This window comes from Alosa sapidissima, chromosome 20, assembly GCF_018492685.1.
Source record: "Alosa sapidissima isolate fAloSap1 chromosome 20, fAloSap1.pri, whole genome shotgun sequence".
In the NCBI taxonomy this organism is placed as follows: Eukaryota; Metazoa; Chordata; class Actinopteri; order Clupeiformes; family Clupeidae; genus Alosa; species Alosa sapidissima.
Window position 1 is genome coordinate 4,784,635 of NC_055976.1, and position 13,632 is coordinate 4,798,266.

General features: G+C 47.3%; 1 protein-coding gene across 1 annotated transcript in view; it reads left to right on the forward strand.

Moving 5' to 3' along the window:
- The window catches only part of gpc3 (glypican 3), a 103,729-nt gene extending 90,600 nt beyond the window's left edge, over positions 1 to 13,129 (forward strand). The window contains exon 8 of the mRNA XM_042074462.1: positions 10,760 to 13,129. Coding sequence (XP_041930396.1) covers positions 10,760 to 10,941 — 182 coding nt within the window. The 3' untranslated portion in view covers positions 10,942 to 13,129. The remainder of the gene's footprint in view (positions 1 to 10,759) is intronic.
- Positions 13,130 to 13,632: the final 503 nt, after the last annotated feature.

The following is a 13,632-nucleotide window of genomic DNA, read 5'->3' on the forward strand; positions in this document are numbered from 1 at the left end:
GGTTGAGGGGGTGTATGTGTGTGTGTGTGCATGCGTGCATGTGTGTGTGTCTGTCTGTGTCATAAATGTGAATATGTGTGTGTAATGTGTGTGTGTATCAGTGTCATAAATGTGAATATGTGTGATATAGTGTGCGCCTGTTTGTGTGGATGTGTGTGTGTGTATGAATGTGTGTGTGTATATGAATGTGTGTGTGTGCGTATGTGTGTGTATGTATGTGTGTGTGTGTCTGCGTGCTGTCAGGCCAGTGCAGGGTTATTTTCCAGTGCTCAGCAGATGCAGGCCTGGGCCTCGAGAGCACCGTAGAGCTGCTTTTCACTTTGAAGCCGCCTGGCCCTTTATCAGCGGCAGGGGTTAGCAAAATACAAAGTGGAAATATGCCTGTAATGTGAAACATGCAGCTCACAGCCAGAGGTAGGGACCGGCCTGCGCTCCTTAGACTCAGGTCTGCTACAAATTTACTCAGATACAGAGCGAGGGAGAGAGAGAGAGTCATGGAGAGCGGTGGAAGAAGGGAGAGGGCAGAGAGAGAGAGAGAGAGAGAGAGAGAGAGAGAGAGAGAGAGAGAGAGAGAATGAAGGATTACGGGGGATTAAGATAGACCCTCAATTCTGTTCATCCACTCCACTCATATAAGTTGCCTACATTACAAATCCTTCAATATAAGGTAATGAAAAGTTTGCCTTATTAGATAAACAGATTACACAGCACTCTAATCTTAATACCCTAATACACTGGCCATTGATGGATAAGGGTGAAATGTTAGCACACAAGAGTGAAGCCAGAATAAAGGAGGAGGTGATATGCTGCCATAAAACACACACACAAGCTCACACACACACACATACACACAGGGCTCTGAATAGCTCTGAAAGCCAGCCATGCGGCTCCCATTTTAGCGAGCAGGAATGCTAATGAGCTCCAGCTTTGACCTCTGACCCCCAGCACCTGATAGGTGAGGAGCACGGCGTCCGCTTTCCATCAGACTCCGTGCCCGTTACACAGTCTACAAGCACTCTCCTTAACAAGTCTCATGTGAACCTGTGTGCGTGTGTGTGAGCTTGTGTGTGTGTGTGTGTGTGTGTGTGTGTGTGTGAGAGTGTATGTGTGTGTGTGTGTGTGTGTGAATGTGAATGTGAGTGTGTGAGTGTGAGTGTATGTGTGAGAGTGTATGTGTGTGAGTGTGTGTGTGTGTGTGTGTGTGTGTCTGTGTGTGTGTGTGTGTGTGTGTGTGTGTGTGTGTGTGAATGTATGAATGTATGTGTGTGAGTGTGTATGAGTGTTTGACTGAGAATGTGCTAATTAATTACATCATGAAGTCTGCCTCAGCAGTTGGAGTTTGTGTGCAGTCTGTTTGTGTTTAGGCTTTCCAATCTACACACAACTATTGCGTGCAAGTTCAACTATACTAAAGGCTGTTGTGTGATGTGCCCATTTGTGCAGGCATGTGAGTTCTTCATGTGAGTGAGTGTGCCCATGTGTGAGCCCTTCATGTCTGTGTGTGTGTGTGTGTGTGTGTGTGTGTGTGTGTGTGTGTGTTGAATGATGAGCTCAGATGGTGGCGGCGTGTGGGCATATGCCGTGCAGCTTGCGGCGGTTCCACAGGAGATGAGTGCCGGCATGGGAGCAGGTGTGCGCGGCTAATCCCCCCAGGTGCAGCGTGGGCCGCTGGAGGACCCACGTGTCTACTGTCCGCCGGAGTCCGCGAGGGCCACTGGGCCCCTGCAACGTCCAGCACTACACCTGGACTCCACTGAGGCCCTCCGCTCCAGCCCCGCGCCTTAAAGGAGAAAAGTCCGATTCAGAGTTTAGCCAAACACCCTCATCTAGAGTCGTGTCCGCACGGCAGAGGAAGATGAGAGGGATCCAGCAGCTCCAGGAACTAAATGAGAGCGGCTCCACCGTAATGCCCCTAATTTGACAGATGGACTGAGGAAGGTTGCAGAGCATTCTTCAGTGTGTGGGTCTGCACTTTGTTCTGCAGTTCAAATTCCTGGACACAGCATCTAATGGTCGGTGTGATTATTCATCTTTTGAAAAATGGGCGCACTCCACATTACGTCTGAATTTGAGTCGGAGGCTCAGGAAAAGGGCAATCCTTTACATCAAAGGCAGAGGCCGCGTCCTCATTCTTCTGTCTCTTTCCTGTCTGGTGGTGTCTCTGGTGTCCTGTTCGTGTCTGGGGAGCTACCGGCACGTGTTTCATTACGTGGTCCACGCGCCAGGGAGCGTTTTTGGGGGCGAGGTGCTCATTTGAGGAGCAGGAGACTAGCCGATGTGGGGGGGGGGGGGGGGGGGGAGGGGGGGAGTGTCCACAATGGGCCAGAAACACAGACAGAGTGATCAGGCCAGAGAGACAGACAGTGTCCAAGTTCGTAAGGCCAGAGAGAGAGAGAGAGACAGATTCCACGTTTGTCCAGAGACACAGGCAGAGTCCACGTTAGGCCAGTATGGGCTTGATAGAGCTGCTCCAGACGGACTTCTGGCGTAAGGCTCCAGCGTGGCGGGAAATGAGGTAAGTAAACAAAAATGGAGCAGATGTTGTGTTTTTTCCTCTGGGAGGAAACGGCAGCCACACTCTCATTTCTACAAATGATCCCCATCAGAGATGAAGAGAGAGGGGAGGAGGGGGCGAGAGAGGTAGGGGCAGAGTGACGCGGGCGAGGAGGGAGAGGGGGCGTGAGAAATAACGTTGTTGAGGCTTTGCTGTATCGTTCCCTCGCTTCACACAGCTTATAAACATCGGGTTTCTGTAGAATCAGCCTCCCTTCCAAACCACACACACACACACACACACACACACACAAAGAGCTCACAAAAAATAATGAATCTAAATCACCATCTGTGTAAGCAATGCTGGAGCGGATGGACTTTTGGAGTGAATAAGGTGCCATTCTCCACGGGCCTCAATGTAGGTTGCTGATAGATTTTATGGGATCAAGCCCACTGAGGTGCCCTTTCTGGGGCCTGTGTTGTTCCCCAGGAGTAGGGAGGGGCAGGCCTGGCTCTCAAAGGAGTGTTGGTGTTCATTCTTATCTTGTCTCGGAGAACAGACTGATAGGAAGCAAAGGTGACATTGTTACAGAAAACAATAGGGGCCAGTTAGAGGAAGCGCAATTCAATTTTAGCCGTCACATCTTGAGAGGCAAATTGGAACCATGTTTAGCCCTGTGTCTGGAAGAAAGCTCTTTTTTTGGAGTCCAGTGCATGAACTGAGCTGATGGTGTTTTTTTCATGGCTGCTCAGATATGCGTTTGTTTGTGTAAGGGATTTATTTACATTTGCCGGCGCTTGGCGATGCCCTAAATTGATTCCAGACGTCCCTGTGCGTAGTGTCCACCAGGCACTCTGAGGAGGCATGGCAACATGGCTCACCCACATTCTTCTACTCCCATGATGCCTTGCAGGGTGGCTGTCTCCCACTGAAGGGCAGGGGGACAGGCTTCTCCATCCTCCCTTATAGTTCACTCTGTCTTACAGTCTAGCCCATAGACTGTAGAGGTTCGAGTCGAATTGCACAAATCTTCTCCAGAATCAGATGAGAGAGAGAGAGGGAGAGAGAGAGAAAGTAATCCCTCCTTGCTCTCTTTCTTTTCTCTAATTCTCACATTAATGTTCTCCTCTCTCTGCCTGCCTCTCTGCTGCCGTGCTCACAGAATCAGCTCTTTGTGTGTGTGTGATTTCTTATGCCTCTTACATCTCCTGGGATCGCACACACACACACACACATTTGTATTTCCAGAGTATAACTTGGCCTAGCTCACACTGTAGGAATTTCATATTTTCAACCCCAAATATGCTCTCCCTCAGTCTCTCTCTCTCTCTCTTCCCATCTTACTCACTCACTCCCTGCCTTTCTCACTCTCACTCTTCTCCTTTTTCTCTATGCTTACCCCTTTCTCTCCCCTCTTTCTGTCTCTCTCTCTCTTTTTTCTCAAGCCAGTAAATGGCCTCTGAAGTCCAGGGCTAAAAATACATTGGGGCTAAATCTAATTGGCACGTGGCAGTGGGTGTCTGTGGCGAGCTGGTCATCGGCACTGATAGCAGTGGACCAGAGGTAACACACGGGCCTGTGCTAATTACTAGGTGTTGACTCACATTTGTCTCCACAAAGCGGCCCATTGACAGCACGGCCCGGAATGTTGGCACAGGAACCGACGCAGCGGACAGGCGGGTGCCTGGTGGCATGGGCAGAAGAATCAATTACCCCTCCTCAAACATCTCATAGTCATACAGTACATGCTGCGTTAGTCCTGTACTCCGCCACAGATAGGCGGGGGGGGGGGGGGGATTGGCCATTCAACAACTTCTTAAAGGTGCAGTCCATTCTACTTAAAGGTGAGGTATGCCATTCTGGCGAAAGGTTATTTATACTTACTCAACAGCCAATCAAATTAAAGCCTTTCCATCCATGCTCCTAAAGCAATGTGTTAAATGGATGAAATAGTCCGTGGCTCAGTCAGAGCCAATGACTTCTCTGTTTACAGAGCCAGGACTGTGTACAATGGGCACACACTCAGAAGAGACAGCCAGAGGAGCAATCTGGTGGTTTTTACAAAAGGTGTATTGGATTTGAATCACAGTGTGTGCCTTTAAGATTACAGCAGATGATTGGCTGATCCACTTCTACACTGTTGCCCCTTCTTCAGTTTCTTCCACTCCTCTCCTCTCTTTTACCTCTCTTTTTCCACTCTCCCTCTTCCTCTCTCTCCCTCCCTCCCTCTCTGTCACCATGGTATAGGAGGGCCAGGGCAGTAGAATAACACGGTGGAGGTGGAAAGGTTGTGCTTCACTGTGTGTATGCGTCTGTGTGTGTGCGTGTGTATGCATCTGTGTGTGTGTGTGTGTGTGTGTAGGAGTTAGGAGGTAAGTGTTCACGGGTTGTAGCCTAACCCAGGCTGACCACGTTGGTTGAGCCACATATGTGTATGTGGGTATGTTTAGTATGTTCAGTGTAGTCTGTATCAAATCCATGTCTATTTAAACAGCGCGTGTGTATTTGTGTGTGTCGTAGCCGTCAGTATGTAGGCAGCAGGCATCTGAGGCGCAGTTCAGAGGAGCGGCCCAAGCACAGTAGAGCCGCTCTAGCAGAGGCCTCCTGAGCGCCGGCTGGTTTGTGTTGGCGCTGGCCGCCCGCTGCCTCCCCGGGTGCCTCTGCGGTCAGCTCCACGGCTCCATGGGTGTGGGAGCAGGCTCTCACGTACCCCCAACCCCACCTCAGCCCACCTCCTCACTGCCCCCACCCGCCCGCCCGCTCCGTGCTCCCAGCCAGCTGCAGTGGACGCACAGCCTCCTGTAGACAGAGCTGCCCCTGTGTCTCTGCCCCACAGCAGACTGCCCAACATGGGGGAGCCGTCTAGACTTTTACTGGGAAGGCATGGTGTGGAAGTCAACGTACTTTTTCCTTGGTTATGAGGGAGAAGTAAAATACACACAGTTATGTAAAATACACAGAGAGAGTTTCATGGAAAAAAGAGTGTTATCCCTCTATGCAGAATTTCAATGTGTAATATATTATTGTTTCTCCAGGGTGTTTTAAGACCAACCAAGTTATGGAATGTTTTTCATTAACCGACACAGCAGTCAAGGCAAACAGTAACATTCACACACAGAGAAGACAGTAACATTCACACACACACAGAGAAGAACACATTTCATGTTTACACATCCATATACGCTCCCATCAACACACACAGAAGCCTCAGTCTACTACTCATTACCTAACAAGAACATTTTGTGCTGTGAGAACTGCTGCTCTGGTCTGTGACAATAACTTTTTGCACTCTCCACATAATGCTGGACCAGAAAAACAAAGGAAGGAATGTCTGCCCCAGTAATTTAGTTATCAGAAGAACATATAAGCCCCAGGAAGACATGATAGAATTCCCGCTATTCCCTCTATGTTTTTCTAGCCACGGAACTCTGCCAATATAACTGCAATCTAAGCCATTTCCCCTGTCTTTTACGGAGCACCTGCATCTACAGACAGACATTCCATTCCTCTTTATCTAGTGCTAGAATGCACCTGTATGGATTTCGTGTCTCCCAGATAAATGCAGCAACTGCATGCACAGGTGTGTGTAGATCTGGGACTTGGCACTCACTCACTAGTGGTGCCCTGCTCATTACAGTGCCTGAGAATAGATCTTTTCAATTGACCCCTCATAGGAAGACCAGAGGGTGGTATGTTATATGATGAACTATTAAATGTTGCGGAAATTACTGTAGTGATCCATGATGGAATTCTGTCATATTTTTTTTTTACGTTTGTTGAAAGACAGCTTGCACGCCCAGTTTCTTAAACACATTTTGAGATGTGAAAAATGTGAATCACCAACCCCCGGCCCTCTCCAGCTACAATGGCACAGCTGACAGCCCCCGAATTAATGGAGACTTGGACTTTCCCACCTGTGAAATGAAACACTGAATTTAAAACTTAATTCCTTTTCACAAGTCAAATTACTAAAACAACTATACATGTGCTTGAACTTTTACTAATAACCACACACCAGAAGGGTAGGTCTAAAACACTCCTGTGTTTGTTATGCTAAAAAGGACTTTTGCAGTTACGTGTTCAGCACATTTTCAGTGAATAGCGCAATCTGACAAAACCCGTAGAAACAGGCTAAGTACATAAACACACAAATACAGTAATTCATCAAATATGAGCAAAGTTTATTCAGTTTTAACACACCACTGTGAAGCCCTTTGTGTCCCCCTTTGAGGGGCCATGATCAACATTTTCAAACAAAAAAATAGTTTGGTAAATATTTATTACAGAAAATGTAATTTCATTTTGCAGTCAACACTTGATCCTCTACGTAACGTTAAGAGAAGCTGTTCCCATACCCAGTGTCAGATTTGAGTCCTGTCACAGCAACTCAACATCAAAACTGCAAAACCAATGTTTTCTTCTGGCACTGGGGCACAGTATGTGATGCATTCTGACGGCCAGTGGTCAGTGTGATTGTTATGTCTTGTGAACTATTGCGTGTTAAGTTTTGCAAAATATTACAAGAAATTGGAAACTAAGTCTTGTTTTTAGCTCACAGTTTTGCAAATATGTTTGCTGTATGAGTGACAGGTTTCAGAAGTTGTGCCACATATAAAGAATTTGTATGTGTCAGCAATTGGAAAAATTCTGTAACAGCAGGTTTTTGACATCACTCACACATGTGGATTTCCTTCTGTGTACATTACTGAATAATACATTTCTTTAGTAATCAGAATTGTTGAACAATGTTTGGATTTGTGTTCACTGTTCACACCAAACTCGGTTAGATACATAGTCAATAGTTAACCATACAAATCTCTGTTATTCTTTGACATGTGTGCTTTCCTTTGAGCAACCAGAGTGTATAAAGGCTTGATTCACTGAGTGTTTGAAGACAGTGTGTTCAGAGGCTAGGCTCCTTTCAGGTGCCTTGTAATGTACACACACTTGCTCACAAAAGCGCGAACAAACACACTCACTGCCTCACTCTCACCACCACTCTGGCATGGCATGGCACGGCAGCGTCCCATTCTTCCCCCACGAGGGCCCAGCCATAAAAACCCTTCCAAAGCTGGGGTGTGGGTGTGTGTGTGTGTGTGTGTGTCTGTGTCTGTGTGTGTCTGTGTCTGTCTGGGAGGTTTGTTTGCGCGAGTGTGTCCGTGTGTTTGTTTCTGCGGGTGATATAGTGTACTTTCTGCACAGAGGCCAATCTTAGCCTGCCATTGCCGATCAATGGGCTGGACTGTTGACCTCTCACCCAGGTCGTAACTGGAGCTCGCAAGGCACAGATAGGACTGGCGGACCAGCAGAGCGCTGTGGGATCCCCCCAGAGAGTGATGCCCCCCTACCCCCATCCCTAACCCCTCTGAAAATTGATAGCCATAGAGGGGGTTTGGCAAGCAGGAAGGCCCCCCGTCCACTCTGTGTCAAAAAGTCCCATGTTGGTCACATTAATCACCAAGGGAGGGATTGCCAGGGCTATTTTTAGCCGGCTGGCATCCATACATTCATCCAGCTAATTATCTGTGGCTGTCGGGCAGGCCGCGCCTCTCCCCTGACCAAGAGGGGAAAGAAAAGCAGACCCTCCTTTTATCTGCTTTCTCTCTCTCTTTTTTGGTTTCTTTCTTTTTCTCTGTTCTTCTCACATCATTGCATGTGCACAGCTTTGTACAGAGGGATATTGTTAGCTCTGGTCCTGCAGTCAGAGGAAAGGATTTGGTTTTGAAATGGTGTACCAAGTCTCTGTTGGGCCATTGTTAGACTGCCTTTTTTGTCGCTCATGCCATTCACATAAAATGTGTTAAGTGACCAATACATTGGCCCAAACAGTTCACCGTATATTTGAAGACTCTCTTGTTTCTCAGTGTTGCTGCTTAGTTTTCATTTGTGCTCCTCAACACCATGCAGTCCTCCTACTCTCTCACACGTTCTTATGTACACACAATAATACACAGACTCCTATTCACTCATTCACTAACATTAGTTGGCCCCATTTACTTGTACACACCTTGTGTCTTCCGAACATGTATATAAAAGCTGTATCGAATTGCACCTTTGGCTTTCATTTCCTTGGTGGTACAGTGTGGCCTGTCAAAATGACAAATCGTCCTTTCAGAGGCTGAAGAATGAATTGTCCACTGGCTTGTGTTCAACCGCTGTCGTAATTGCTGAGAAATCTTGAGGAAGGCTTTTCAAGGCATCAGAAAGTTTATTTATTTGCCCCTTTCCTCTGTTTTAAAGCCTGGGCTTGTTGAAAAGGGCCCCTGGCCATCAAGGAGCCCCCCCCCCCCGGGACCAGGCCCCTCGGTCCTTTTTCCTGAGCCCGACCCCCGTCCCTCACCGGCTGCAGTGGCACAGCTGACGGCCCCCGAATTAATGGAGACTTTGACTTTCCCACTGATCCAGTCAGCGGCGCCCCGTAATTGGAATCCCTCCGCTCCCCTCGGCTGAGAGAGCGCACATCTGCACGTTGCCTCACCTGGTTGGTATGACTGACAGGGCTTGATTTGGTACGGTCCTCTCCATTTGCCTGCTATGTGAAGGCTCCCCGTTTTGATTTCTGACCAGGTTGGCTCGTGTTAGACACAGTCTGGTATGCATGATCAGAATGTGTTAGGCCTGATTTCTTTTGAAGTGTTGTGCAGTCATTTTGAGCCTTGCCGCTCTGATCCTGTGTTGACAACTTTACTATTACGGTGGTATGTTTTGGTACGGGGCTATCAGGATGTTGATTAAGTACTTTATTTAGAATGGCAGACTTTGGAAGTGTTGAAATATCCCTGCAAACATTCCTGTCTCCCCACCGCTTGGTAATGTCCATTCCATTCATGTCCATTGTCCACGCATGCTCTGTTGGGGTCCAGCTGCCTGGTTTGTGTATATGCTCGCCTTTTGACTCCTGTTTGTGTGTAAACGCTGCGTGTGTGTTGGGTCTACCGCTATTGTGGTTGTTTTGTCTGGTGTGGTGGGACCTGGGGAGTGTGTATTTGAGGCTTGGGGACAGAGAGGGGTATGTGAGAAATGCACTGCGGGTGGGGGTCAGTATGTGTGCGCATGTGTGTTTGTGCGTGTGTGTGTGTTTGTGCATGTCTGTGTGTGTTTGCCTGTGTGTGAGAGAGAAGCCCCACAGCTGGCCCAACAGGGGACACATCCGCACATAGCTAACGTTCCTCTCTAGAGTAGCCTTTTATTACTGCCCATTTCTTGCCCGTTCTCATAGCTCAGCCCTTGCCAATTCTCATAACTCTCTCTCTCTTTCTCTCTCTCTCTTTCTCCCTCTCTCTCTCTCTTTCTCTATCTCTCTCTCTCTCGCCGTGTGTGCGTTTGTGAGTGTGTTTGTGTGTGTGAGTCAGTGACCGAGTGTTTGTGTGTACATGTCATGGGGTGACAAAGTCAACTAAAAAGTGGGTTTCGCCAAGTCTCCAGCGGACAGCTGTGATATAAAATGAAGTACATGCGAGTGCAGCCAGTGAGCATGAGGTCACTGAGATGAGCAGCCTCTCGGAGCCCAGTGACTCACAGGCTTCCCAGCCGCTGATTGAAAGCACTTGATTAGAACAAATGTGGCTCTAAATACAATGTTGCTAATATTCCTTATTTGCGGTGTCCTTGTGCTTTTACTCTGAAGGTATCATTCACAATAAAAGTAATTTATCATCCCTTTGAGATTAGGTCAAAAGTAGGCCTGCCAAGTGAGTTTCTTCCTGGAAGTGCATAGTTGTCGGAGAGGGGTGGAGTTGAGGTTGATTTAAGGGCCTGAGTGCCGCTGTGGCAAGCGGGGCTATGTGATGAGTGCTATCTTACAGTGTTCCACTTAAGCCAACACTTGGCCCAGCAGGAGAATAACGGCATGAGTTTTCACTGCGCAGAAGTGCTGCATTTCACATGAACATTATGCAAAGTAAATACCGCAGGATTGTTTTTCTTGGGAGAATCTGCGGTCTCCACCATCCTGTATCTGTAACCCCTGCAGTATTGTTGATGTACAGGTGTGCGTGCCAAACGCACCCCCTCGGATCTCCCCACAAGCCTACAGCTCTGTATGGCCTTAGCGCCTGCATGGGAGAAATGCGAGGCCTACTCTGCCAAGCCTCATGCCACTTCCTGAAGATGGCTGTCCATTCATGCTCTAGTCAACCGCTTCCACTGTTGCTCTGTTGTCCAGTATTGTTTTTTTTTTAAAATCCCATATGTACTAACGTTTCTCTAATCTCTCTCTTTCTCTCTCTTTCTGTCTCCCTCCCCCACCTCTCTTTGTTTGGTCAGACTTGGCAGATAACCTGGCCATGGATGACTTCACTTTCCACGAGCTGCTGCTGACGCCGCGGCTGGCTACCGACTCACACATGGGTCCCTCAGTCCCAGGGAGGGCAGGGTCAGTGTGTGGCCCCAGCTCGGCCCTCCTGCTCCTGGTCCTCACCACCCTCATCCATCTTCGGCCTCAGTGACCACTCCAGCTCCCTCACCACAGCATTTCTTCCCTGGACATGAGGAGTGCGTCCAGAGGTGGGGTTTGAGGGGACGTTTCCAAACCGGTGGAATCTTGTTTCTTTTTTTTCCCCTTTTTTTTCGTTATCTTTGAGTGGCACGGAGGTCTCCTTATACATTTTGCACAATCTTGAGTGGACTGGCACCACCAGTGAGACACTAAACGTCTCGCTTTCTTCTCGCTGTCTGTGGCACGGGCTGTCCCAGTTCTGTATAAAATGTACAAATATTTATTTGTTGTAAGACGCTCTGTGTGTGTGTGTGCGGTAGCTTCAGTTACCAAGCAAGCCAACTGGGACGCAATAGCATGTAAATAAGTTACCTAGCAACCCTGTCCAATGTTTTATCCATCCAGGCTAGTATCGTGTTACAATTACAGTATGTGTTACAGAAAAAGCATTCAATGCCTTTGGCTGGCAAGTGACGTGTTTTAAGTGTTCTCCCTTGGAAAAGTGGGCGTGGCGTTGAGTGTTACAGACGCACGAGTGCTGCTGAATTGGTAGAGCTGTGACTAATGGAGTCTGGAAAACTCTGGCTCCTCCAGTGGACACAAATCTTCTGTGACTTCTCGACAAACTATTTTACTTCCCAGCACCCACAAAAAACACACACTCACACATACACACTGTGAAACACACACACACACACACACACACACTGTGAGAGACACACTCACACACACAGCATTAAAGCACACCTCTTCCGCTCATTTCCTGTGCTGTAAATGACCCACAGAGGAGAGATCAAGGGATTGGTGTATCGTTGTGAAACCTTTTTCCCTGAGGGGTGACACCCAGCTGTGGTTCTTGCCTTGGAAATTCACTATCAAAATGTTTGGTCAGGGTTCTCTTGCTTACTCTCCCTCTCCATCTTCCCAGCTCTTTTCTGCCCTCATATTTCTCATTTGTGTACAAGCACACCTCTCTCTCTCTCCCCTTCTGCTCACATGTTATCATACATGCACATTACACCCAAATTCGTACTCTCATTGACACACACACACACACACACAGACAGACACACTCTGTCTCTCTTGGGTCATGGCTTAATGAGGCTGTCATTATGCCAGTGTGATGAAAGGTTGCTCCTGAGTGGCGACCCCTCCAAGTCCCACTCTCATCTCCAGTGATACGCTACCATGGCAACTGCATCTAGGAGGGCATGCTCTTAGGTGATGGACAGATTCATCAGCATGTTTCAAGTGTTTTGCATTGCTTAGTGAAAACACCCCTTTGCCCCAACCAAAACGCATCCACTAACCAAGGGCTAAGAAATGTTTAATTTAACACCAGCTGTGTGTAATGTCTCTCATCATAATTAAAAGGATTTCAACTAATGTGTTTTCCTCGTCTAGACAGCTTCCACATGTGAGATAGTGAGATATCAGTTGTACAGTTTTGTGACAAATCTACTTGTTTTATTTCATGACGCTGCATATTTAATGTCAGTGATGGAACTGGGGGCTTTTGCGGACCTGTTAGCTTTGTCTAGATGAGAATTTTTCAGTGTTTCTATAGAAACTCTTTTTTAATAACAAATGAAGACATGAATTAAGTGTATGACATTACCAAACAATGTAGTAAACAAACCACATTTTCTCCGTCTGTATTTAGTCATGAATAAAGTTCATTAAAAACAAACCAATGTAACCTTCGACAATAATACAGTCATGAAATCCATAGTTTACACCAAGGTATAGTTTTACAGTTTTACATGGTGCATAATGAAACGCTGAACACCCCCCCCCCCCCTTACTCTTTCTGTGTGTCTTAATTGCCCGGCAGGAGAGCCCCATGAGGCCATTTGGCCCATCTGAGCTGCATTTACTCCACACCCGCTCAGCACATACATACGCAATGGGGTGGGGTGGGGGGTCAGGCCTCTCCAATGTTGTCATAGTAATCAGGTCAGTAATGGCCCATCAGAAAGTGGAGGGGTAGCTGTGGTGTTGTGTACCTCTGGTAAAGATTTTCTTTTCTCATGTAACAGTTGATGTTCAGGTAACCAAATGTTTGCTAACTGGCAATGTAACTAACCACTCTGTGTCATTAGCTATCCAGATACTGCTGTTTTACTGGATTGGTGACTTGATTTTAGATGTTTTCCTGGTTGAAACAAAAAAGAAATAAATGCAGTTTTGAGCTTTTACTCTTTTGTGGTTTAATTGCTGAATGCTAAGAAACACAGGAATGAGTGAACACTCTGTCTTTGTTCTTTGGAATTGATGACTGTTTGTGTGTTATCTTCCAGATAAGCCAATGGGTGATTTAGAGGTGTCCACAGCCGCAATAAAGCAATGAGTTGCATTGGAGGCATTTAATCTCATTCATGGCTCGTTATCTCACACTGAATTGAAATCTGTTTTACAGCCTGCCACACCTCAGTCGATTACACCGCAAGCTGTAAAGAAAAACTTTATTTAGGCCAAAATGTTTACATTACAGTCCCCCCACAACTTAACAGTTTGTAATTGATCAAACCAATTCCCTTTGCTCTTCTAATCTCGCCACATAAGTGATTGTGTCCACACATTCAGCAGAGCTGTGTCCCTCTACTCTCCCCTCCCTGTAACTTTTCACACATGCCCTTCTCCTCAGATCCAGATAAGACCCTGTTGGATCCAGCTGTGCTTTTCTCTCTCCTACAGCCGG